Raw genomic sequence first — 27,822 nt, 5'->3', positions numbered from 1 at the left:
TGTATGCGTCCTGCTTCCTGGCGGGCTGTTTAATCCTCCTCTCCCCGTCCATGGAGGGGGCCAGGCCCCCATCGCCAGGAGATGAGCTGGAGCTCTCGGTGATCCAGGGGCAGCCAGACGAGCAGACGCCTCTCAATGGAGCCGTCCAGGGCATCTTTGCTCTGGAGGAGGAGCCCTGCCCAGTTCAGGTAAGGTCGTCTTCGCTCTGGCGGCGTCATCCGACGGGCTCTGAGCCAGGCTGGCGGCCAGGACCCGGGCCTGGCACCGCACAGTTTCCGGTTTCCAGCCAGCTCTCTGGGCGCAGCAGACCCCAAGCGCCGGTGGTGCGCGCTGGAATATCCTGAATGGAGCAGACACAACAATGCCCTCCACCTTGAGCCTGCCCGAGGCCCCTCGGATCCCTCCGGCTCCAAGGAACTTGAGGAATCTTATCCGGGAGGTGTGCGGCTCCTCTCTTCAGAGAGAGAATCCCCAGAGGTAGAGGTGGTTTTAAAAAGTTCATTAACTTTGAATTTGGTTTTTCTTTTTCCAGTAGGGAGAACCAGCGATAACTGGTGTCTCCTTTTCTTGAGAATTCTTTGTCTTCCTTTCCTATACGACCTTGCTACTTGCCCTCACCCTCCACCCTCCTCCAGCCTTCACCCACTGCCCACCATCCCCCATCCCGGTTCGCCATCCCCTGGGTCTACACTTTTTGTCTTCTCTCAGTCTGGCCGTTTGATTTCACAGGAAGAGATGTAGGGGAGAAGGGAGAAAAGAGCAGGTACAGAAGGCCTGGGGGGTGAACTTGCCCTGCTCAACTAAGGGAAATAATTTCCAAGTTCTTGTCTCAAAGAACACGGCTATGCCTCATTTGCTTTGGCCTCATCTCAGTTTCTAAGTAAGTCCCTGGTGATGTTTAGGCTGAACCCTTCTGATTCAGCTCTAACAGGGGCAGGAAAATTATTCATTGTGGTTGGATGCTTGTAACACAGCAGAGACTTTGAATTCTACCTTCTGATTAACCCTTCTAACTGGCTTGATGTTTACTTGGTATATGGAACTCCACATATATACACATATGGTTCCAACCTGATTTTTCTAGGGCCCTCTCCTCTACTGCCATCCCTTTGGCAGCTCAACTGTTGATTTCGGGGATAAGCAGGAAATTCAGAAGTTGAAAGCATTGCTTTTGCTTCCTCCTTGATTCCTAGTAATACTGTAAAGTCTGCTTTTATAGGTACCCTGGAGAGTAATTTGGTACCTTATATTTGAATGAAAGATGAATACCATAGAAAAATGAAAGTTGGAGGAAGATGATTTGATCTCTGTGCAAGTGGCTGCAACTGTGGACTTGCTGTATGGATCCTCCAAGGCAATGTCTAGGAATGGGAATTGGGAGTACTTGCTTCATGTCAGATAGACCCAGGACACCCCAGGGACTCCATGGTTTGGGACTGAATCCAGAGACCTGAATTCTGGTGACAACTTCCCCGTTAAAAGGTGTGTCCCAAGGCAAGGCACTAAGGTCTATGTTTTCCTAGCTGTCAACTGGTGGTAATGTAATGTGGCCAACCAGTCTTCTTTGTGAGGCCTGGGAATGCATGTTGAATACAGTGGAGGAGCAGACTGTGCAGGACACATACAGGGTGTCAGTATTTTATTATCATTTAACCTACCTGGTAGAGATTGCTTTTTCATGTTTTAATTACTTCCTTGTTAGCCAGGTGTATACAGATATCTGAGACTTCCTTGTGAACTAGCTTTGTAGGAAATCCAAAGCTGTGTAGGAAATAGGAAAGCTGTGTGAGGGACAGAATGGCGTGAAGATGAAGGGTTAAATCAGCACTTGGAGAACATTCTAGAAATGCTTGAAGAGGAATAATTTTTAAAAAGAGGAAAAAAAAATCCTCATCTAATGTGTTAATCATTCTCTTTGGTTCCATAGAATCAGCTGAAGTGTATTTTAAATTGAAAAGTCAACTAATGTAGCCACAAGCACAAGATCCAGACTCTTAAGACTTTTGTGTGTAGGTCTCTTTAAACTGTATGTTAAGATTTCCAATTTTGAAATGTAGCATTAAGTCCATGTGTTTTTATTTACCGTATGTTTTGTACCTATCATGTGCCAAACACTTCTGCTCCATAAATGCATTTAATGAGCACAACAAACTTCAGAGGAAGTGGGTGGCATTCTGATTTGACAGAAGAAACTGAGTGAAGAACTTGAGACTCAGGAGGCATTACCAAAATACTCAAGTTCACCCAGTGGTGGCTCTGAGATTGAACTCAGGCTGTTTTTCACACCTATGCTGCTTTTGTTGATTTATTTCATATGTCTATATATATGTACATAATTTGAATATATAAATAGATATAACATATTTATTTACGTATAATTGCCTGTTATATATGATTACTAATTTCTGTAAGTTATGGAACGTAGGTGAAATATGAGGAATTGAGTAGCGTATCTGGCATGACGAGGGAGACGTGAACAGACGGGCAGATGCGTGACGAGCAGGGAACAGTTTGAGAATGATCGGGAAGAAGACATCCCATATCATGGGTATCTTCCTACTTGGAAGGGCTAATCTGGGAGGGTATTCAAAGGCAGTAGAAAGAACTTTCTGTTTCTTAATTTGGGTTTGGGGCTTGAGGGAAAAGGATTGTAAGCCATTGAACTTCACTTTGCCTGCCATCACTGTAAACATGGCAATATAGTTGGGTCAAAACTGGAAAAGGCATTAGGGATAATTGAGTAAGTCTACTTTTCTTTTATGGTTCATTTCATGGACTCTGACCTCAGTTTTCAGGTAGAAGTCCCAGAGGCATTTTAAGGGATGGCAGCATCATTTTGATAATAGCAATAATAATCCATGGGTAGTTTTGAGGCAGGCAATACATATATGAATGGGCTAGCTAAAAATTAGCCCACTGACATGTGTTGTTCAGAATTTAGGACAAGAATCAACTGGCTCTTTTGTGCTTGAGTCAACAAGTGGATTAAATCCCACAATGAAGAAAAATTTCCCCTGATCTATATAATACCTTTTCCTAATTGAGCCAAAGAGAAGAAACGCTTTTTGTATCCAAGAGATATGTAGTCCTACCATTGTTTCAGGACCTTATGTCATGTATTTGCACCTTATTTGAAGAGAGATGTGAATATATCTGGGGGAATAGTCAGAGGAAAGTCACAGAAATTCTTGGGCCATATACTGCCACCATGGAGTGTAAGATGCAGTTTGCAAAAATCTTCAGAAGCCGCTCTGGAGAAGAACCTGCCTGTGGCCTCTCCTCATGACCTAGAATTTGGGCAAGAAATGCTAAAGAAGGCAGTGAAGGAGGCATTGTGTTTCCATGGCCCAGTGTGCATAGCATCATCTGCCGGATCAGAGGCTCTCTCAAGGCAGGGTGGACTCTCTTGGGGGCACTTCGAAAAACTAGAATTCCTGTGTTGATTCTAGTGTGCAGACCGCTGAGAAGCGCTGTACTCTGTTGATGGGTTGGGTGTGTCTGACAGACCATTTTACGATGACTTAAAATATGTGAAGATTAGTCATTCAAAGGATAGTGGTCTCTGCCTTTGGGCTGACGGCAGGAGAAGGGGCCAGCCTGTAGGATGGCAGTGATGGGCTGGACAGGAAGAGGCATTTCCTACAGAGGAGGGCTATATAATTCTGAGCTGAGTTCCCCCAGGAAGTCCGAATATTGGTCTCCTCACACCACCAGCGTATCCTAGTTTGTGGTCTCTAAGGGATAGCATAGGTGAAGGCACAAAGGGCCAAAGAGGTGCATTGACCCTCATTCATGGGCTCATTTGAGACTCCAGACCATTTCATTTTGCACTAATCTTTATGGTTCCTGCTGTGTCTTGTACAAGGACTGAAAATGGCGTGTGTCTCAGGAGCTCTGTAAATAGAAAGATATGTTTCTGTCCCCTGAGAAGTTCAAGCCTTCTTGTACTGGGACTCCTCTTTCTTGTGTGCCTTGTTGAGCCGCTAGCTTTGGTGACCTTGGAGCAATGCTCAGTCTGTGGGTAGGGGTGAGCGGTGGTGCCATCCCTGGACTCCACACCCACTTACCTCAGGAGGGTTTCCCTCTGTCCAGATATTGACGGGGCCTTTACTGCACCCCTCATACCCCACCCGAAGGGCCAGTGCATGCAGGGGCTCCAAAGTGTGACCTCTACTCTACAGCTTCTCAAAGTGCATTCTCAAAATTTTGGGCGCCCACTATAACTAAGCAACACACGTTTATTAAGTGCCTGTTACTTGTATGAGGCAGAGGTGTGGGATATAAGAGTGGGGAATTTTAAGAGCCACCCTTCCTTCTATGTGGTTTCACTTTCCCTAGGAAGATATGGCCAGTATCTGTTTATATTCGGACCTGAAACCAGACAAGGCAGGCAGTGGCAGCGGCAGACGAGCTGTGTGTACCAGGAGATCTCTCCACGGGTGGGCTGGTAGGGAGGCCTCCATGAAAGGAGAGATTTGACCAGGTTCCTGAAGAGCAGGGAGGCTCCAGACCAGGGGTCCACCTCTCGTAAAGCAGCTGATTTACCTTGGGAAGTCTACATTGACAAACTGGGTCTGCTCCCACCTTCCCTGCAATCTGATGCCCTGGGTCCAGGTAGGGCCTAGGTGTTTGTTTAAATTCCCCTTCACGTGATTCTGATATGCGGGCTTGGACCCTCTCATTGAGAAAGATTAAACTGTAGACCTTACGTGGACAGTTTCCTTTTCTGATGGCTGCCACTAAAATCACGACGGAAGAGAAAGTTAACGAGGCACGGATTCAGGAAGTGCCTGTTTCCGCTTGGTGAGGCAGGTGAATACTCCATGTAACCACTGGCTCCTGTGTATTGAGACCCAGTGTCAAGTGCGCTCAGGGGTCCCGAAGTGTGACCTCCACTCTACCCTTGTTTAGCAAGTGCTTCATGTGCGTGATCTCTAGTTTTTATAACAGCCCCATGAGCTAGATTTATTACTTATGTGTTTTACAGGTGAGGACCTTGGGGCTGGTGAGTTTCAGTAAGGAGTTTGCTGATAGTCACCCTGCCTTTAAGTGGTATAGCTGGGATTGGGATCCTGATACAGAAACACATTTTTTCTGCATCATATTCCATTGTTTCCCATGGTCTCCATGTAGGAAGTAGGAGGAGAGGAATGGGACCTTTTAGGGGCAGGTGGCAGTACTGCGAGTGGAGGTGGCCGGGCGCACTCATAACCTGGAGCCCCACACAGTGCCTGGGGGACGCTGTAGACCAATGGGAGAGCGAGTGAGCGGGGCAGTGTCACGCAGCAGGGGTTAGTCCTGGCTAATCTCTCCCAACTGCATCTTTGAAATGGGTTAATGCCTCCCTTGCAGGGGTGTTCAGATGAAGTGAAACGGTGTTGATGTTCAGTAGACCAGAGCGGTTGAAATTATTTACTTTAACCCCACCCTCTGCCTCACTACACACATTGCAGCTTATTTTCTGGTATCTCTCCCGTCCTTGTCCTCCCTTTCATTCCCTTTCCAGGCCCTTATTACGTAGAGTCTGGGCCCCAGCAGAAGGTTCTTAGCTTTTTCTTGGTCTAAACTATACATCATTCTCTTAATCTTATCCTCAGCTTTTGTGTGCCAAAAACCTTCAATGAGTTCCCAGTACACGCCAATTTAAGTCCAAACTGCTCTGGCAGCATTCAAGACCCTCTCAGATATGCTTCAGCCTTTCACTCCCTCTAATCTTAACTCTCATTACTTGCCTCTGAAACCCACATTCCTATCAGATGCATCTCTTGGCCAATTTCTTTGTGAGTCGACACGGAGGATATTCTTTCCTGGGTTTGGAATGCCTTTCTCTGTCCATCCTTCAAAATCCTGCCCATCCTTCCCACCTCAGAGTCCCCAGAGCATTTTCTTGCTAACTTCTTTGTGAGGTTCCATTCTGTCCTTTTGTAAACTTGACTCAGTAGGGTGGAGCCCTTTGAGGTCAGGCTCCTGCTGCCTTCATTTCTGTGTCACTGGCCCATAGTGAGTATTAAAAAATGTTTGTTGAAACCAAATGACTGCCTCTAAGTCTCCCTCTGCTTTCCAGGCTGACAAGGAAAGCCCTTGGAACTCCTGTAATAAGAACTTGGTTGGAAAGTGCAAACTGTGGATGGTCCTTGCCTCTGTTTTCCTAGGTTTCGTTATAGTCATCACCATAAGCTTATGTCTGACTGGAGGTAAGAGGTTTTAAACATGACTAAATTGACGCATTTTGAGAACTCATGTAATGCTTACGGTACTTAAACGCTGAAATCAAAGACGTACTCACTGCTATTTCATTGTTTATAATGTGAGTTTAAAACTGGTTTGTGATATGTTGTACAGATGGGAGATATACATGATTTTTGCTTTTCTTTTTTCTTTTCTTTTTTGTGTGTTTTATAAACTCTGGAAAAAGTATGGGGGTCATTGTTTTACTTTAAACTCTACCCATTGGATGTTGAAGATTTCTTAAATTTTTCATTTCCATAAACACTATGTTTTATTGTATCTTACCCATGCCTGTTTGAAAAGTTTTTAAAATAATTTGTTTAGTAAAGATAATTATTGTAGGGCTTCCCTGGTGGCGCAGTGGTTGAGGGTCCGCCTGCCGATGCAGGGGGCATGGGTTCGTGCCCCGGTCCGGGAGGATCCCACATGCCGCGGAGCGGCTAGGCCCGTGAGCCATGGCGGAGGAGGCCAATACGAGGGGAGGCCACAGTACGGAAAAAAAAAAAAAAAAAAAAAAAAGATAATTATTGTAAAAAGGTAATTATTGTGTAACGATAACTTTATCTGATATACCTAGTATATTATTGTAATGGTAAAATGATGAATAATGTATTTGGAAGCATTTAAAAAACTTTATAGAACCATGTATCTGTAAGCTGTCATTGTTTTAATTTATTGTAGAAATCACTGTTATATTTGTGTTGTATGTGGTACAAAACAAAAACTCACATGGTGCTAAATATATATTTTACATGCATTATCTCATTTTATTTTTTATTATGAATATGAACATAGTACATGTTCAGTTACCCATAAAGCCCATCCACATTATTAATATTTTGTTATATTTTTCTCTAGTCTTTTTCTTACTTGTATTTTAAAAATAATTTGCGATCAGATTGTTTTTTATCATCCTGTGGCTCACTTTCAGGATTTTAATGTTACATTGAGATCATTTTGCCAATTCATTAAAAATTATTTGTGAACACTTTGTTTTTCTAACTGCATGATGTACTCTTCCACACTTTTTTTTTTTTTTTTTTTTTTTGCGGTACGTGGGCCTCTCACTGCTGTGGCCTCTCCCGTTGCGGAGCACAGGCTCCGGACGTGCAGGCTCAGTAGCCATGGCTCACGGGCCTAGCCGCTCCACGGCATGTGGGATCCTCCCGGACCGGGGCACAAACCCGTGTTCCCCGCATCAGCAGGCGGACCCCCAACCACTGCGCCACCAGGGAAGCCCTTCCACATCTTTTTAAAACCTTTTAGGTAGTTGCTAACTTTTTTATGATTATCAGTATTAAGGTTTTTATGATGCATAAATATAGTGCCCCCCACCCCAGTGGGCAACATTTCAATTTCAAAACAGGAAAGAAGAAAAATGCTTTCTTTTCTGTGTGTGGGTGATTGTAGGGTACAGGGGTGTGAGGGGGGCTCTCTGGAACTGGGATACTTGTGAGGGTGATCCGATCACCACAAGATAAGGGCTGAGCTGGACTCTCCATAGCAAACCAAGTTACAGGATGAGAGCAAGCATGGCAGCCCCTGAGTTTCTCCAGAGGGGGCCCTGGGAATTCTCCTAAGGAACTGCATTTGTCATTCACCTCCTGTTCCTCCTTGTCCCAACCCTTTCATCTCCTGTCTCAAAGTTTTACAGTACCTGAAGAAATAGGAAGACTCTGATGAGGTGTGCCAACCTCTAGCACATGAGCTTCCCAGGCAGGCAGCATGTTTGCTTAGTTACTTAAGGCAGTGTTGAGGTGGAATGGCTGGGTCTTTGAGGCCAGAGGCTGGTCCTGAGGCAGGGAGAAGTTGATAAGAGGTGCTGCCCCTCCTTCATCACACTGAGGACAATAGCTTTGGTAGGAGTGTTGATACTCCCTCTTCCCATCATCTCCCACATGTGGATATTGAAACTGAAATTGAGTCACACAGCCTTGTCCTATCACAAGCAGCCAGTGCTGTCCTAAAAGTTGGCTGAACCATCGGCTGGCATCTGGGGCCTATAACAAAGGATGATGCCACAGATTTGGTTGGTTTGATATTGAGGATTCTAAAGCTCAAGACTCAGGGATTTCCCTGGCGGTCCATTGGTTAAGACTCCATGCTTCCACTGCAGGGGGCACGGGTTCGATCCCTGGCTGGGGAACTAAGATCCTGCAAGCCGAGTGGCCCAAAAAAAAAAAAAACAAACTCAAGATCCAAGAGCTGTCTTCCATTTTCATTCTCAGAAAGTCATTTGACCTCTTCAAATCACAAAGAGCGACCTGCAGAAGAAGGGATTCCATTTCCTCCACAGTTTCTTAGGGGGACGTGAGAGTTCACAGGATCAGATTCAGGGAAGAGTTTTTTAATACTTGCGGTGCAAACTTTGTTTTCAATTTGTTTATAAAATTGTGTTTAAAATATGTTAATGCTGTAAGAGAGATTTTCAAACTTTTACTTTCTTTAAATCAGGGAAATACTTTTATTTTACTTGGCATCTCAACTTTCAAGAGTTTGGGCTTGTGGGGACGGTCATAGTAGGCAGTGGCGGGTTTAATGGGTAAAAAGGAGCAGGGACAGGACTCCCTCCATGACAGTCCCAGCCTCACCCAGAGCAGCTCCGCGGGCACTTCTGGGATGACAGTCTGCAAAAATCAGCCATTGTCCAATCGTCAAGCCCGTTGATATGAATCGAGTATTGGTAGAACTTCTGGGCACTGTGTAGAAAATGCTGCTGTCTGGGAAAAGGGCAGGTGGGAGAGTCGAAGGCTGTGCATTCGTTAATGAATGTGGGAGGGGCGATATGTGGGTAGGGGAGAAAGAAATCCAGACTGTTAGGTATATTGTACAGCACGGGGAATATGACCAGTATTTTACAATGACTGTAAATGGAGTATAACCTTTAAAAATTGTGAATCACTACATTGTACACCTGTAACTTATATAACAATTAAAAAACAAAAGAATGAATGTACATATTCTTTAAGAAGTGATGCTGTCTGGTTCATTAAGAAGTGAAGTTTCGGGGCTTCCCTGGTGGCGCAGTGGTTAAGAGTCCGCCTGCCGATGCAGGGGACACCGGTTCGTGCCCCGGTCCGGGAGGATCCCACATGCCGCGGAGCGGCTGGGCCCGTGAGCCATGGCCGCTGAGCCTGCGTGTCCGGAGCCTGTGCTCCGCAACGGGAGAGGCCACAACAGTGAGAGGCCTGCGTACCGCAAAAAATAAAAAGAAAAATTTAAAAAAAAAAAAGAAGTGAAGTTTCTCAGGACCTCCATTTGCCATTCCCCTCCTCCTTCCCTTTCTCCCAACTCCTTACTCTCCTGTCTCGGGGCTCTGTAGTCCCCAGACTGAGGCTCAGAGGTGGAGGTGATAATAAATGTGGAGCTGGAGTGGACCCAGAGGGGACACTAAATACATCCCACTACGGAAAGATATCCCATTTGGGGAGGGGCCAGTAGGGTACCCAGAATGAGGTGCCCAGTGGGGAGCTGTAGCTTGTCACTGACATTGACAGGAATGGCCATGATGTGGTGATAATACAAGCAGGCCAACCTGTGGTCAGGTTTCTTATTATTAATTCTCTACAGACTGTGCAGCCCTTCTTGCCTGCACCTGGAGTGGGCTCTCCCCCGACTCTGCCCATGGGACACCACTGAAGTGATGGCAAATTCAGGATCACGGCTCGGCTTAAGGCATTGAGCCTGGGCTGTGTCTACAGTGTGAAGGAGAGGCTAGCACAAGGCAAACCTGGCATTTCTTAGTGCCCTTGAGTTCAGCAGTTCTGTGACTCCTGCATCCATTCTCTGGCATCCTTATTCCTTTCTGAGGCAATGATATCTACTCTGGAAATGTATGTGGTGGGTGTAGAGCTCAGAGATACCCATTGCAGCAGCATTTATGAATTGGAAAGATAAAAACACTAAATGGTTTTAGAACATTAGTGCAGCCATTAAATAATCTTTGCAAGGAATTTTAAACACGTGGGGAATGGCTTTTGATATGTAAACAGCAACAAAAGAGTCAAGACAGATAAGAAATGATGACAACAAACAACAAAAAGCAGTATACAAATTACCTTCTCATTAAGACCTCAAATATATAATATAAAATATGGGGGGGACCTTTTGATTAAAGAATTATTAGTAATTTTTTTCTTGCTTTGCTACAATTTCCTATCCTTTTAAGTTTTCTGCTTTGAGGGCATAACTTTTATTCTCAGACAAAAATAACATGATGACTTACAACAAATAAGGATGCAGGGATAATTCCCTGTGTTGGAGTCCCCAAGATCACTCCCAGATTCAGTGATTTGCTGGTAAGACCCATAGGACTCAGCATATAGTCATAAAGATGACTGATTTATTACAGCTAAAGGATATAAAGGAAAATATGGAGGCAACCAGGTGCAAGCTTCCCAGAGTCTTTGCCCAGTGCAGTCACACAGAGTACACTTAATTCCTCCAGCAATGAGTTGTGACAACATGTGTGAAATGTTGTCCACCAGGGAAGCTCATTAGAGATTCAGTTTTTATTGGAGTTGGTCTCATAGGCAGGCTCTGCCCGGTACCTACCAAAACTCCAGACTCCCAGAAGGAAAGGAGAGGCTCAGCACAAGCCACACTGTTTCTGCAAACAGTTGAGGCATAGCCAGCCACTCTTTACCAGGAAACGTGGGAACACTCCAGAAATCTAAGCTCCAGATTCCAGCCAGGGGCCAACATTGCGCTGGACTTGCTAAGGCTGGCAGCCTCCGGCCTGCTCTGTTAATTCTCCTGCACATTCCCTTGCTTCTCATGCCTCACACTTCAGACTTCCTCAGGGAATAAGTACCAGGACTCTTTCTTCCATCATAAACCCAGAATTGATGCCACTGTGGCCTTTTCAGAGTCCAGTAAAAGAGGCTGATAATGTTATGTTTGAGGTGTGGGATTACAAAAAAAAATTCACGACAAACACCTGGTTCCAGTCACCCACGCCTTTCTCAGGGCCGGAGAGGTTGTCCCCGAGTGACCCCGGCAGGAAGTCAGGGGAGCATAATTAGTGCCAGCATGCCAGCTTTGAACTCCTGGCTCCGACTTCGTGTGTTTTTCCTTTGGCTCTAACTGCTTAAGAAATCAATTAGCTCATAGTCCTTAGAACAAAGCAGCCAACTGTTGTCCCAGGAATGTAAGTCCCATGAGCCCTGGGGCTCTGAGTGCAAACAGAGTGTGTCAACATCCCCGCTGTGGGACATCCTGGAGAGCGATGACTTCATGCTCATGCTCTCAGATTCTAATCCCCAAGCTGTTCTGCTCGAGGATGGTCACTTCCTCAGCATGTGTACAGAACCGAAGAGGATTCAGCAAAGTTCCTTGCTCTACTCCTTGTCCCCCGTCCCCCGTTGTCTTTTGGCTCCTCCAGAACGTCTCCAGCGTCTGCCTTGACACCTGTGCATGTAGCTAAGCTACAGGGTCAGTTTAACAAAGGAGTTCACGTTCTTCCCGCTTCCTCCCACCACCCTTCTCCCAGTCTGTGTTCAGTGGAATCTGAGCCCCCCGTGGCGTCAAATAAAACAACAAAATTTATATCATGATAGAGGCGAGCCCTTGTCTTTATTCAGCCTTACTGAGAAGAGAAAGCATTTCTGCTTATTCTTGCTTACTGTGTCCAGGCTTTATCCTTGATGAATATTCATTGTTTGTTTTTTAAGTATAGCAGTCAATGGAGTAAATAAGTTTATTATTTTATGCATGTGTTTACTTTTACTTTTTATACCCCCCCCATTCTCTTTAGTAACCTATGTCGATGAGGATGAAAATGAAATACTTGAATTGTCATCTAATAAAACATTCTTGGTCACGCTAAAGATTCCAGAGGAGTGTGTTACTGAAGAGAAATTGCCTGACCTGCTCACGAAAAGGGTAGGATACCTTATGCATTGTTACTGAGTTCTCAGCATTAGAGTATGAATTCTCCTGGAGCAGTTGGCTTAGAGCTATAGCCCGTAGGTAGCTTCAAGCTTGGATTCTTTGTCTGTGGGTAGTGGCAGAAACCCGGGCTTAGAAATGGATTTTTTGTAGTGCAAAGCCAGAGGGAGGAGCCCTGGCCTCCAGCTAAATGCATCCTGGAGGACAGCATTCTGTTTCTCATTCTGGTCTTATATTTGATTCAACCTGAAGTTTCACTGAGGGTCTGCGATGTGCTCAGCAACATGCCCGGTGCCAGGGTCACAGAGTCTGAGCCCTCAATGGGAGCTCACAGTCCAAGTAGAGGAAGCAATTAAATAGTTATGAACAGTGTGATACGTTCCATCACTGAGATACGTACAGTGTGTTTTATATAAACACGGAGGTGGGGATGGAGGCACGCAAGGCCTCCTGGAGGAGGTGACACTCAGGAAGAATCTTGAAATACGAAGTAGGGGTGTTCCAGATTAGAGAGCAGCGAACACTAGAGGATGTGCCCAGCAGGGTGCTATGGCCCCTGCATACTGTGTAGCGGACTTGCAGAGGTGAGGCTGAACAGGAGGGGACGGGTCAGCTCATGAAGGTTTCTGTGTTCTTTGACGAGGCCCTGAAGGATTTTAATCTGCAGGCTGACACGGTCAGCTTCTGATTTTAGTTGTTGTGTGTGATGATGGGAAAACACTGAAAGTAGAGCGCTTAGTTAGAGGGTGTTGTAATAAGTTGGGTGACAAATGAGAGAGCCTTGAACTAGGGCAACGTCAGGGGGAGTAATTAAGGTTCAAGTGAGATTTCAGAGGTCTTCTCCCTCAGTAGGACCTCATGGCTGGTTGGATGTGGGTCTGAGGGAGAGCATGGCTCCAGGCTCCTGGTTGGGTGGCCACGTGGGTGGACGGTGACATCATTCACGGAGCAGGAAATGCAGGAGAATGAGCCTCTGTGCAATATGGGGGCTCTGCAGCCAGACCACGAGGGTTGGTGGGCAGCCCTGGTCACCTTGTCAAAGACAGGGTGGTTCACGGCCAGACCCAGAAAAGTTTTTGATAAGAAAACCTAAGCAAGACTAGCCTGCCGTCTGTTACCTTCATCCCTGCAGTTGATAGTTTGAATGGAGTGAGCCCTCTTTGTTTGGCTTCCATCTGATTCCATCTAGGTCACCCCAGAGTCAGTTTCTGGGCAGCCAGGTGCATACCGTTTGATTGCCCCTTTGATCACAGGAGTTTGTACCTTGCGAGGATTATTCCAGGTTTCTCTTCCTCCTTCGTTTCCTTTTTTATATCTTTTCTGCAGTTCCCTTTTCCTCCTTTCCTGCCACCTGCTTCCAGAGCAAGCTGCTGAGTGAATAGCCTGTTGCTACTTTCCTCTTGGTTGCCCTTTTTTTTTTTTAATTGTTTGGCCACGTCGCGTGACATGCAGGATCCCAGTTCCCCTACCGGGGATCGAACCCGCACCCCCTGCAGTGGAAGCTCGGAGTCTTAAACACTGGACCACTAGGGAAGTAAGTCCCTTGGGTGCTTTCTTTGTTTGTTTTTGTTTTTGTTTTTGCGGTACACGGGCCTCTCACTGCTGTGGCCTCTCCCGTTGCGGAGCACAGGCACAGGCCATGGCTCACGGGCCCAGCCGCTCCGCGGCATGTGGGATCTTCCCGTACCGGGGCACGAACCCGTGTCCCCTGCATCGGCAGGCGGACTCTCAGCCACTGCACCACCAGGGAAGCCCTGTAAAACATTTTTTAAAAGAATTATCTGACTTGCAGATGATAAACGTAAGGTACAGTGAGCTGAAATGACTCCTGCCCCTGGCTTCCCAATCAAATATGTTCAGGAACAAAAATGAGGAACTTAGAGATATTACTATCTAATTACTATCTAATTATCAGGTCAAGAACCCCTTTCTTCCACTTAGGCCAGTTTCCAGAAGCTTCTGGACATGGAAGGTAAATGGGAGTCGATATTGAAACACTGTGCCCTCTCTTTTGCTTTACTGTCTTGCTTTTCTAAACACAGTTTTCCTGGCCCCTCTCATATCTCACTGCCAGTTTCCTTCTCTTAGGGTTGGGGCTGATACTCTGCTTAAGCCAGCCCATTAGCTCTGTGGTGTCGTAGCTCAGTCCACGTGCTTGTTGCCGAATTAGCGTTGATGCAGGGAAGCTGCATCTTCCTCTGGAAGCTGTTTTCTTTTCTTTCTTTCTTTTTTTTTTTTTTAACATTATCACTTTTTAAAAAGTTGCGGTATAGTTGATATACAGTATTATAAGTTTCAGGTGTACAACGTAGTGATTCACAGTTTTTAAGGTCACACTCCAATTATAGTTATTATAAAATATTGGCTATATTCCCTGTGCCGTACAATATATCCTTTTAGCTTATATATTTTATACATAGTAGTTTGTACCTCTTAATCCCCTGCCCCCATCTTGCCTCTCCCAGCTTCCTTCTCCCCACTGGTAACCACTCATTTGTTCTCTGTATCTGTGAGTCTGTTTCTTTTTTGTTATATTCACTAGTTTGTTTTATTTTTTACATTCCACATATAATTGTTATCTTACAGTATTTGTCTTTCTCTGTCTGACTTATTTCACTTATTTCATAATACCCTTGAAGTCCATCCGTGTTGCTGCAAATGGCAATATCTTATTATTTTTTATGGCTGAGTAGTATTCCATTGTCTCTATATACCACATCTTCTTTATCCATTCATCTATTGATGGACTCTTAGGTTGCTTCCATATCTTGGCTATTGTAAATAATTGGAAGCTGGTTTTTGATGAGACACTGTACCTGACTCTCGTGATCAGCTCACTGGGCTCCGAGCTCAGTTTGTACCCAGCCTCACAGGCATAGTGTGAGAGACACCAGAGCAAGGGGTGAGGAGCCCCTCTTTTCACTTTTTTGGTCCCAAAGTGGGTAGTGTGGTTAACAGCTCCTAAATATGTAAATATGTCCTAATTATAGCCGGGGACCATGCCACCAAAAAGAATGTTAGCGTGGACACTGAAAGTGATCTAGTATACCACTCCATCTCTTAACATAAAATTTTAACTTAACATTTTTTCTGAGTACCTACTATATGCAAAACACAGTGATTAGGGCCCTAAGGATTAATAAAGGAAGGATGAGAGGGAGGGAAAAAAGAAGGAAGGACAAACATAATTCCTGACATAAGAAGCTCAATCTTAAAGGAAGAGAGTGGCATTATTGTTGTTATTATTGTTATTATTTTCAGCTCTTGAAAAATAATCCCATCTGTAGCATCCTCATCGTCTTCCCTCTCCTTCTGTGCAGCCCTGGGAGAGCCACTTTCCAACCTCCCGGGTCTTCTAAATGACTGTCGGCCTGTTGGCAATATTCTTTTCTCTGGGGCTCAGAAACTATAAGATGACCCAGTCGTTTTCCCCCAAAGTTCTTAACACTTAATGCTACTTTCCTCCTTGATATTCAGAAGGATCCACTTTCCTTCTTGCTTCATCTCCACTGGGTGGTTTGATAAAACGTGAGGAAGCTGGCCTTAGTGTCTGTAACATCTAGGATTGAATCCCTTACTAGCAGAGTGGCCTGGGCCATGTTTTATAATCTCCCCCGAATGCCTGGCATTTTTTTTTCTTTTTTGATCAGTGAGAAAGGGAGAGATAGCAGAGATAGCAATGCCTCTTATGTCAAGATTCTTATGCAGATCATAGCAATAGTGACAGGATTAGAGGAGGCGCTCTAATCCCGTCTGCTCTACCTTGGAGAGAATGAATTGTCACCAGTGAGTTAAGTGGGAGCGAAATATGGATGCAGCCTCCATGAGATTCCGCTTGGAATGGGTGGGAGACAGGTGGGCAAGTTTTCCTCGTGGGTAGTTCTGCTGCTTGCTGCTGGATAAAACAGTGAGGCACCGAGCCGTGATGGATGCCTCAGGGCGTGCCAGGCTCAGCATGGGAGAAACCGTAGGTGTGGAATTTCTAGAAAAACATCAGGGCTGAGGCTTTAGGCCGGCAGGAGTGGGTCTGGCCGGGCTCTCAGAGGCTTGGCCGTGGGCTTGCTTCCAGCCTCAGAGCTGGGTCCATGCTGGGGGGTATACCCAGATCCCAGCACTGTCCTCCTGCCTGCTAAGAACAAGGCATTTAACCTTCAAAGTAAATTTTAAAGAGATGCAACGTAAATACATTCAGCCACAAGTTCTCGGGTACTACAGGTGAGAATTCACATCTCTGAAACATGATGAAAAGACTAATCAAAGACTGGGAGAAGATATTTATGACACAAAACCAACAGCTAGTGTCCAGAATGTAACACCAATCAGTTTGGATAAGAAAACCCAAGAGGAAGACAGGGCCCTAATAGGCAATTCAAAGGTGAGAAATCCCACAGAGTTAATAAACACACAAAAAGATACTCAACCTCACTAGAAAGTGAGACATTGCCAATGAAAATGATGTAAAACACGATGTTATACTCATCAGATTGGCAAAAATGGAAAAATCTGGTAACATTAAATGCTGACAAGGCTGTGGGAAATAGAGCATTTATACATTGCTGGGAGGGGAGTGAAATGGAGAGCAATTCAGAAAGACTTAGTTAAGGTAGAGATGTGCTCACTCTTGGACCCAAGTCCATCTCTTGGTATATGGCCCAGGGAAAATCTTACCTGTATAAGAAGAGAGTCTCAGAGAACTTCAGGCAGGATCACCTCAGCATAGTTTGTAGCAGGAGAAAATCGGAAACAAAGCCCATGGCCACCAGTAGGGGAAGGGATGAAGTGGAGCAATCATTTCATGGAATCTCTGCAGAGTTAGGAGTCACATTGAATGACCTCCATCTAGACGTACCATTATGGGTAAACCTCAAATGTGATTTTGAGTGAAAAAAAGCAAGTCAGAGAAGATTATGTAGAGTATGGTATGTTTTATTTGAATAAAAATGTGCATTAAATTTATGTATAGTTATGATTACACAGGGGAGTGTTAGGTTTATAAAAACATGCATGGAAAAGATACATGCCAGCTTCAGGACAGTGGTTAGTAGTGGGGAGGGAGGGAGGAAAAACAGAATAGTGTGTAGGAATAGCTTTAGCTGTGCTGGGTTTCTTCACGTAAAGGGCTCAACTAAATATGGTAAAATGTGAGGGCACGAAACCTGGGTAGTTGGGAACACAGATGTCATTATTTTTTACGGTTGCAACACTTCATGGATAAAATAAGAACTCCGAATCTTTGCCGTTGTTCTCCCACTTGGTCCCATTATCCAGAAACAGCGTGGCTGTTTCTCCTTGGAGTGAAGCTCTGGAGAAAGGAGAGAAGAGGCCCTTGTTCGGTTATAAACGGGGCCCTGAGCAGCCTGTTTTGCAGTCTTTCTAGCCCCGCGGGGGTTCCCTCCTTCCCATGGCGCTTCGGGTCTGTGTGGGCTCAGGCTGCCGACCAGTAAGGCCACAGGTCTCAGCGCAACATACGAGATGTTGAAAATCCCAGCCTGGTCACTTGATCCTTACAAATGAGATCCCTTGAAATGAATGCTAACTTGAATTTTGGTTGGTGAGGGGCCCACCCCTTCCTGTTTCTTCATCCAGAGCCTCTAGGTAGGTTAATTCCTCCCTAGAGTTGGATCTCCTTTGCTTAGGAGTAGTTTTGCTTTGTCAGGTGATATGCAGTACGATCTGGCAGTAATGTGTGTGGTTGTTAATTTGGCCCTGTTTGTTTTAGCTCACAGATGTGTACAGTTCATCACCAGCTCTGAGCCGTTACTTTACTTCAGTTGAAATCATAGACTTCAGGTAAGAATGTGGAGCATTATGTGCTGGTGTCTCTCTGGAAATCGACACTCATCGCTAGTTACCAAAAAGGACTTCCCTAATCTGAAAGCACGGAGGGGACCAACGGAAGATAGAACCATAGTGTCAGTGCCGGGAGGGTCTTTGGAGGCCAACTAGCTCAATGCCCTTATTTTACGAAGGAAAAAAATGAAACCCAGATAAATTATATGACTCAACACAGTAACAGGGAATAGAGGAAAAGCCCAGACAAACCATTTCTGTTTCCCAGGAGATGCTCGAATAAGCTAAGAGTAGAAATAGAAATAGATCTCAGTGCTGTGATTATGTACTGGCTTTTGCTTTTGAGGAACACAAGTCATATAAAATTTCATGCTCCTTGTATAATATTAAAAAATAAAGATACATGCTACCAGCAAAGTACACATCCTGCCTTCCCTTGCCCCACTACCCCTGGACACTTCATGTGCCAATCAATTCCGCAGTGAATTCCACTCCCTTCTACAAAATGAACAACAATCACTGGTCTGTGTGATTTCTTCTGTGCATGTATTTACCATATATACTTTGTGTATTATACATGTGTAACATATACGCACGCATATGTATTGTTTCCTTTCCCCCTAATCTCTAATGTTTTTATATATGTCTATAGATACTTAGGTAAAAGTGTGTATGTATGTAGGAGAGTCATTTGATTATCCTTTTATATTGTTAGGACAAGATTTACAAGGCAAAGCTTTTTTACCTGCTGTACCTAAGATATCTCTGGAATGTGACCATCAAAGGCAATTATACATTGAGGTTCCTCCTCTCAAACCATAAATTTCCCAAACCTGGGAGGGGAAGCACCGGTGCACAGCGGGGTAAAACCAAAGGGCTTTGGAGTCTGAAAACACAGTGGCAGGTTGCCTTGTCCACAGCACTATTCCTCCTTCTTTATGGACCGCCAGTGTGCATGCTACCTTATGGTGACACTTTTGACCTAACCTATTTTATTCATAAATTACTGGTATTAAAACGCCAATAGAAAAGGGAGAAATGCATAATCAGACCCAACTTTCCTCTTAGTGCGCTTGCCCTAACTTACAATTCAAAGACAGAGGTGAGAGAGGAAGGATATCCAGAGCGTAAAGGGTCTTACCAAGAATCCAGCCCATATTACGCGTCTAGAGGAGGTGGGGTTGCATAACGGGTTGGGGTAAACACTGAGAAAACCCATCAGAAAACTGAGTAAAACAAAATCTGAAGAATAATGTGAGAGAATCTATTTTTAAAAGTTATTTGAAAGAAAAACCCAAGGGTTTTAGGATTTTTGGATAAAGAAATTCTGCTGGGAAACATTTTTGTTTCATTTTTTAAAGTCCAGAGAGAGTTTCAACAATGTCGAACTGAGAAACAAACGCATTGCCTCCAAAGCCTGCGCGTGTCTGAGTATTGGCCTATGTGACCTCTGGCCACAAGAGGGAGCTCTTTGCCAGTCGTTGGCAGGGACAGTGTTCTGAATCACTCCTGGGACGGGCTTGCCTGCAAAACTTGCCCTTATGTAAAATAGATAGCTAGTGGGAAGCAGCCACATAGCACAGGGAGATCAGCTCCGTGCTTTGTGACCACCTAGAGGGGTGGGATAGGGAGGGTGGGAGGGAGGGAGACGCAAGAGGGAAGAGATATGGGAACATATGTATATGTATAACTAATTCACTTTGTTATAAAGCAGAAACTAACACACCATTGTAAAGCAATTATACTCCAATAAAGATGTTAAAAAAACAAACAAACAAACAAAAAAACCCACAAACTTGCCCTTGGGTGAGGGTCTCAGATGTGGCCACTCTTAAATATTTTATTGCTGGCTCTTAATCTGGACCTTTTTTAAAAATCTAGGCCTTCTTGAACCAAAGGATATCTGTTGAGAAATCTAAATGTTAAGGTAGCATTTAACAAGCTGTATAGACTGTTGATTAGCTGAGGATAGCCTCATGATTATTTTTATTTTAGAAATGGGAAAGCATGTTCTAAGAAGATGAAAACTCCCTTTCCTTAGGTCCCCTTACTGAGAGTTGCAAAACCTTAGGAAGTGGAAATGGGACAGAAAAAGTTTCTCACTTTGGGGACAAACCAGGGAGGTATGATTTGCTGCTGGTACCCAGGGTCATCTGTGAGAGTTTACGAGTCTGCATCCAGCCGATGGCAGGTAGCTTTGGGCCCTACCTTGAACATTTTATAGGTTAAGTAATGAACTGGTTAAACTGAGTAGCTCTGACACGTACTTGTTGGGGCAGGGAGAGGCTGTGGTGTGAGAACAGGGAAAAAAAGGGGTTCCCTGGCCTGCCTCAGGGGTAAAGCCTGGTGTTGGACAGCTCTTGGAGCCTTGTTGACAATAGCTGAGTCAGTATCTCCCCTGCATGGCCTCTCCTGGAGGACTCCAAGGGGATGGGTTCTAGGTGGAAGGAGGAGGTTAGGACCACCTCAACTTTGTGTGATGGATGCATTGGTGAGGGGGCTTCTAGGGCAGTACACTCTTTGCTCTTTTGTCCTGGGAGGGAATGCAGAACTAAAAAGATGTTCTTCCTAAAATCAGTTTCCTGAGTTGCAATGTGATTCTGTTGATTTTTTTTTTTTTTTTGCGGTACACGGGCCTCTCACTGTTGTGGCCTCTCCCGTTGCAGAGCACAGGCTCCGGATGCGCAGGCTCAGCGGCCATGGCTCACGGGCCCAGCCGCTCCGTGGCATGTGGGATCTTCCCGGACCGGGGCACGAACCTGTGTCCCCTGCATCGGCAGGCAGACTCCCAACCACTGCGCCACCAGGGAAGCCCTCTGTTGATATTTTTAACTTTCTCTGTTTGGTTTGCCTTTCAGTGGTGAAAACGCCACAATAACCTACCACCTGCACTTTGGGTTTCCATCGGAAGACCACAACTTTATGAAGTATGTGATGAGTGAGGAGTTGGTGCTGGGTGTTTTGCAGCAGGATTTCCATGATCAGAACGTGTCCGGTTGTGAGACTCTGGGGCTTGACCCAGCGTCCCTCTGGCTCTCTGGTAAGTCGAGCACATCAGAAGGCAGAGCTGTGATGATAAACAAGTGAACCAGACAGGGCAGATGGCTCAATTTGCTTTCTGAGCAGGTGATGTTCCACGCTCCGTGGAGGTCACCCAGTCCCTGCCCTCCGTGAGCAGACAGAGCAACTGGAAAAAACGTCACGGAAACAACTAAACTATAAACACGAGGGTTGCTATGTGTTTCCTTGCTGTGGTTCACCCACCTTCTAAGCCCCATAGCCCACATCAGAATATCATTAGAAACCTTCATGGAAACACTGGTCTCACAAGAGAAGCAAGTGCTGAAGAGTTTGAAGTAAACAATATAGTTAAATTGTTGAAAGATGACCTCAGTATGGGGAATCTATCTCTTTTTCTATTGAAGGCCACTGAGTCCATTAAGACAGGGGTCCCCAACCCCCCAGGCTGTGGACCAGTACCGGTCCGTGGCCTGTTAGGAGGCGGGCCGCGTAGTAGGAGGTGAGCGACGGGCGAGCGAGTGAAGCTTCATCTGCCACCCCCCAGCTCTCCCCCTTGCTCCCCATCGCTCGCATTACCGCCTGAAACACCCCCCGACTCCCACCTCCACCCCCAGTCTGTGGAAAAGTCATCTTCCGTGAAACCGGTCCCTGGTGCCAAAAAGCTGGGGACTGCTGCATTAAGATATTAATAGAGGGACATAAAAAGACAAGTTTGTCTCTTTCCATAGAAGATTGTAATACACTTACTCATCTACTTTTAAAACTAAGAAAAGGATGGGGAAATGGATATGTTTTTTAACAAGCATAGAAGATACCCTACTTGTCAGAATCTGCGAACGTTGTACAAAACCTGCCAGAAAGGAAGGTGGAAAGGTGAGATGACCGCCAGCCTTCGAGACCTCCTTCCCTCATGTCTGTCTGAACTGAGCTTTGGCCTTACTTCCCATTCTTCTCATTTCCCACTTCTGATTCCTCACTTGGAGAGGTTTTAGCTCTTGTTTAATGCCAACAGTCTTGGATGGTTTTTCAGCCACAACCCATCAGAAACACTGCACATCAGCAGTGGTAAATACTAGTTGAATGAATGAAAAAGGTGAACGAGAAGGAGATGTGGTGAGCGGCAGGCACGGGCCCAGCAGCCGAAGGTCAGGAGAGTGCAACAGATTGTAAAGCGCACACATTACCACACGCTGTGAGAAGAGGCGTTTATTGTGATGACGCTTAGTTCTTGGGAACGGAAAGTGGAAGTGAACTGATCTCGGCCTGGGAAGGCAGAGAGTTTTATAAAGCAGTTCTTAAAGCTCTCTTTTCCCCAAATGAATAAAAGGAATGACTTTCAGAGGGCCAACTTTTAGCTCACTGGGAAAGTCATATAAATGAATAGTTTCTTCACTGAGCATCTAAAAAAATGAAGTGTGTCTCTGGGCCAGGCAGATAACATACTGTGTGGAGTGAGGAGGTTCTGCCCCCTGTACAGGAATTTTAGAAAGAGAGAAGGGGGTGAGGGAGAGGGAGAAAAGGAAGGAAGGAAGGAAGGACCTTTCAGCCCACTCCTGTGTACGGCAGAGAGAGGGGAGGCCCACCCTGCCTGCTGTGTGGTGACTGACCTTGACTTTCTGAGCCTCCTCTTCAAAGCCGTGGTCCCCAGCACTTTCTAAATGAAGGCCAGGGGGTGGGAGGAGGGTGAGACAAGGTTGAGGAGGATTATGAGGCCGGCAGGTCCATGTTATGAGGGCAGGTGGCTTATGAGGTCTGACAGAAGACCTGGAACTGAACCTCAGACTCTGCATCAGGGATGCAGGCCTGAGCGACACTGTTTCTGCTCCTCAGGAGACGGTACTCTTTCTCTCAGGCATTTTTCCTGGGGATGGGGGTTTCTGTGACCCACCCCAACCTTGCAGAGCATGGGCAGTGTTTGATATTTTCAGGAGTATGAGTATCAGTCCCTTCTCAAATAGAAGGGTAGACAGTGACCATTTGGGAAGCGAGGAAGGAAGAAGAGAGATGCAGAGAAGGCAGGGAGGCAGAGGGAGGGGCAGCTCAGAACCAAGTCCAGAGGGAGGCAAGAGAGGGGTGTGAGGCCTCTGGGAGGGACCAGTGAGGCCCGGGGGGTACTGACGCCAGCTCCCTGTGTTCGTAGGCACGGTGGGCTTGGCAAGGTATCACCCCGCTCCTGTCAGGAGCTGGGCAGGCACCGTCCCACAAAGATGATGTTCTGATTCTTCAAAGAGCAAAGTTTTGTTTTGTTTTTTTTAAAGAAGATGTTGGGGGTAGGAGTTTATTAATTAATTAATTTATTTTTGCTGTGTTGGGTCTTCGTTTCTGTGCGAGGGCTTTCTCTAGTTGCGGCGAGCGGGGGCCACTCTTCATCGCGGTGCGCGGGCCTCTCGCTATCGCGGCCTCTCTTGTTGCGGAGCACAGGCTCCAGACGCGCAGGCTCAGTAGTTGTGGCTCACGGGCCTAGTTGCTCCGCGGCATGTGGGATCCTCCCAGACCGGGGCTCGAACCCGTGTCCCCTGCATTAGCAGGCAGATTCTCAACCACTGCGCCACCAGGGAAGTCCTGTTTGCTTGTTTTTTTAATGTTTTCCTCCTTTTTAAAAAAATTTATTTTATTGAAGTATAGTCGATTGACAGTGTTGTGTTAATTTCTGCTGTCCAGCAAAGTGACTCAGTTACACATATATATACCTTCTTTTTCATATTCTTTTCCGTTACGGTTTATCGCAAGATATTGAATATAGTTCCCTGTGTTCTACAGTAGGACTTTGTTCATCCATCTTATATGTAATAGTTTGCATCTGCTAATCCCATACTTCCTGTCTATGCCTCCACCACCTCCATCCCCCTTGGCAACCACAATTCTGTTCTACAAAGAGCAAAGATTCTTAAAATTCTTTGGCTCATATGCTCCTTAGAGAATTTGGAGACAGCCACTGTACCTTCTCCCAGGAAAAAATGCACACACCCTTCCCCCTAGACGGAATTTTACAATTTCAGGAATTCCAAGGATTTCCTGGAGCCGGGCTGCAGTTCCTCTGGGGTTCCTATGTGTGTGCTAAAGAGTCAGAACCTTAAATTAGCTTGCAATTTGGATTCCTAAGGGATTTTGTGTGTATTTCTCATTCTCTAATTTGGACATATGACAACTCTTCGGCCTAACTGCAGGCATATTGATGCCTTCTACAAATAAAAACTTCCCTTAATATTATAGTCATAAGTGAATTTTTTTTTTTTTTTTTTTTTTTTTTCGGTACACGGGCCTCTCACTGTTGTGGCCTCTCCCGTTGCGGAGCACAGGCTCCGGATGCGCAGGCCCAGCGGCCATGGCTCACGGGCCCAGCCGCTCCGCGGCATGTGGGATCCTCCCAGACCGGGGCGCGAACCCTTGTCACCTGCATCGGCAGGCGGACTCTCAACCACTGCGCCACCAGGGAAGCCCATAGTGAATTTTTAAATTTATATTTTCTTCCAACTTTATTGAGATATAATTAACCAATAGCACTGTGTTAGTTTAAGGGGTACAGAATAATGACTTGACACATGTATTAGGAAATGACTGCTGTGATAAGTGTAGTTAACAGCCATCATCATCACCTCGTATAGTTACAAAAGTTTCTTTTCCCTCATTACGAGAACTTTGGGGATCTGCTCCCTTAGCAGCTTTCAAAGGTACCGTGCAGCAGTGTTAGTGATAGTCACCATGCTGTACACTGCATCCCCAGGACTGATTCATGTTGTAATAATAGGAAGTTTGTGCCTTTTGACCACCTTCATCCAATTCCCCCTCCTCCACACCCCACCCCTGGCAACCACCAATCTGATCTCTTTTTCTGTGAGTTCGGTTTTTTAAGAGTCCACATATAAGTGAGATCCTGCAGTATCCGTCTTTCTCTGTCTGACTTATTTCACTTGGCATAATGTCCTCAGGGTTAAGGGAATTTTTTTTATTGGATCACTGCCCCCACCTCCCTTCTACCTTTGATTCTTCACCTAGTGGAGGGAGGGGTCCAGAGACAAGGAGGGGAAATCTGGTTTACAATGTAAAACAGCTGCATGAGTTATTTTGGACGTGGGGTAAGTTATTTTGTCGTGTTTTCTGACATGTGAAGGAGTTAACCAGTAGACTAAGGAACAAAAGCAAAAACTGATTAATGTGAGAGAGAAGAGGAAAAAGCTCTAGGCAATGAGAATAATGAATCTCGTTTGCACAGATTTGGGGTAAATGGATGGTCTGGCTGCTGGCAGTGAGGCCAGTGTATGCATTCTGCCCTTGAAAGGACTGCCTGGGGTGTCAAGGGAAAACATTTAGGTTGTTGGTAGATTCCCCGGGAAACAGAGTTTAGCCAAAGAGCACTGCTTCTCAGCCAGGGCAGTTTTGTCCGCTCCGAGGTATTCGGCAAAGTCTAGAGACATTTTAGTTGTCACAATTGGGGGTGTTGGTGGAAAACTAGCATCTAGTGGGAAGAGGCCAGAATGATTTTGCTAAACCTCTTACAATGCACAGGACAGCTCCTGATGGTAAAGAATGATCCATCCCCAACAGCAATTGCCAGAACCCTGCTGTGGCGCACGTGGGTCCCCTATGTCCTGTCCCGAGTCATTGCCTGTGTACCTCTGCTTCAGTCAGGCCAGCTGTGCGCCATTTCCCTCATCAAAATGTCTCACTGAATATTGTGCTGTATTAAAAATGAAAATTCAGAGGTATTTTTATGGTTAGATTATGAAAAAAAGACTGTTAAAATGTCCTCTGCATCCAAAGGGCCTCGTCAAAATGTTATTTATCATGAATTATACCGAAGCAAATAAGCAAACAATGTAACTTGCCTTTTGAAAGGAGTTCAGAGTTGTGTGCCTCTGCGTGCATGCGTGCGTGTGTGTTTGCGCATGCGTGCCTCTGTGTGCGTGTGTGCGCCTCTGCATTGTGTGCCTCTGCGTGTGTGTGCACGTGTGCGCGTGCATGCGTGCGTGTGTGTGTGTTGCCTGAAGAGTAAACCTCTGTTAGGAATTTACAGATATTCCACTTTTACATTAGAGTTTATAATCAAACCCAATGAAGTAAAAGAAAAAACTAAATGTTTAGAATAACCATGCTTTTTAAAAAATGGTGACTTTGTATTTTCTTTTCAGAATGAAGTGGTCGAGGTCGATCTGTGTCTGAAAGCAGCACTCCACTGAACTTTGGGATGAGGAGAATTCATTCCGTTTTACAGAAGAGATCCTGTGAATTAACGTAGAAGGACCCACAGTGACTACAGGGCTGGAGACGGCCCTTTTTCTCCTGATTCTGCACAGTTAGAGTCTGGCACTATGTCCAGCAAAACAGCACCCAGGGCTGCCCCAGCTGGGTCCAGATGGGGCGGGGTGACCAGGCGGCGGGTGGACCTGCAGGGCCAGGTCGCTGCTGCTCTTGAAGCACTCTCTGCCTCCACCCACACGTGGACACGCTCTCTTCAGGGCTTATAAGGGTGGCCTTTGAGGCAGCATCCCGCCAGCCTGAGCCCCTGGCGAGAGAACGGGGAGAGGCGAGGTGAGGGAGAGCTGAGCCAATCGCTCCCTGAAATCCTCCGTCCCACTCCGATGTCTGATCTACCTCCAAGCAAGGCTGTGAGGAAAAGGCAGACATCTCACCAGATGTAAGCAGCATCGTCTGTGTCTCCTTCCATAGCCGCATATCTCAGCAAACTAGCTTTGGCACTCCATGCAATGTTATGTAGAGCTACAGAAATGATGTGTATGTTTCTTATTTCCCTTCTGTGTATAGTTCCTGCGACTCCTGAACACCTCTTACGGAAACACGGGTCCATGTTAGTTTTGAACACACGACTCTCATTTTGGATAGTTTCTCCATTTATATTTTCATCAACTTTCATCAGAGAATCATTAAGACTGCTTACCATCTGCTCTAGGTAGTACATGTTGGTTTTTGTTGTCCAGAGTCACTAGCCTTCCTGTAGGATTCAGTGTCTTCAGGCACTGATTGTGTATCTTATTGAAGATGGTTGTGAAACAGGAATAACCACGCTCGGAAATAAACTGCTGGAAGTTCAACGTCAGATCCTTTTGGAGGGGTGAGGGTGGAGTGAACAAGAATGACTCTATTGGTCGACTACGGATATAGAATTACCTGTCATGAGGGAACAAAGTGTCTTGTTAGGAAAATGGCTTTGCTGGAAATTTCCAGGAGAGTTTTGTGGTCATGTAATGAGAGTTTCTCAGCCTCAGTATCTCAGTTAAATTGGCCCTGGGTGGACAGTCAGGCTGGGGGCAGCTGTGTTCCGGGATGTGTTGGAGTACGAGTCTCAGGCTAGATTTGCCTGGGGCTCTTTATGACCCAGGACTCTGCATAATGTGAATGTGCTTTGTTATTTAACTAAAAGATAACATTTATAGTAAGTCGGTGTTTCATTTTGAGGATAGTTCCTCCAACTAGTGAAACAGGTGAATTTCCCTTCTTCCTCTTATTTTATATGTCAAACCTAAACCTTCATGTTTGTACTTTTAAGAAAATAATGAAGAACTTTATTTTTGCCTCCGCATTGCCACGTTGACCTTTGCTGCGTAGGGGTTGATTCTCCAGGGCCAGGATTTGGGTTGGCATGTTCTCACAGTAAATGGTATTGGAAGTGACCTTTTCATTTCCCCAAGGGCAGCCTCCCCTTCTGAGTGAATAAGATTGAACTGGGCTGGCCTGTGTCTTCCTCTCCCTGTTCCTGTTGCCTGGGGAGCAGGGGAGCCGTCTCGCCTCTCCACTTCCCCCCCGCCGGGGCCCCGCAGGCAGGACCAGGTGTCTGAAGAGCCTGCGGCTGAAAGGAAGGGCTGTTTCCTGTCTGGAGGCAGGACCCGGTTTGGTTCTGATCTTCCCTTCTCTTTTGGAAACCACCAAGATGCAGGC

General features: G+C 45.7%; 1 protein-coding gene across 1 annotated transcript; it reads left to right on the top strand.

The window, feature by feature from the left end:
• The first annotated feature begins 50 nt into the window (after nucleotides 1–50).
• On the top strand, nucleotides 51–26,062 carry CUNH3orf52 (chromosome unknown C3orf52 homolog). The gene is made up of 6 exons (XM_007458165.1): nucleotides 51–188; nucleotides 6,065–6,194; nucleotides 11,984–12,111; nucleotides 17,837–17,907; nucleotides 20,766–20,947; nucleotides 26,058–26,062. The coding sequence occupies exons 1-6, from the start codon at nucleotides 51–53 to the stop codon at nucleotides 26,060–26,062; spliced, it is 654 nt and encodes a 217-aa protein (XP_007458227.1).
• The last annotated feature ends 1,760 nt before the right edge of the window (nucleotides 26,063–27,822 follow it).

The sequence above is a fragment of the Lipotes vexillifer genome, unplaced genomic scaffold, assembly GCF_000442215.2.
Source record: "Lipotes vexillifer unplaced genomic scaffold, Lipotes_vexillifer_v1.1 scaffold1303, whole genome shotgun sequence".
In the NCBI taxonomy this organism is placed as follows: domain Eukaryota; kingdom Metazoa; phylum Chordata; class Mammalia; order Artiodactyla; family Lipotidae; genus Lipotes; species Lipotes vexillifer.
This window is presented reverse-complemented; position numbering and strand designations above follow the sequence as displayed.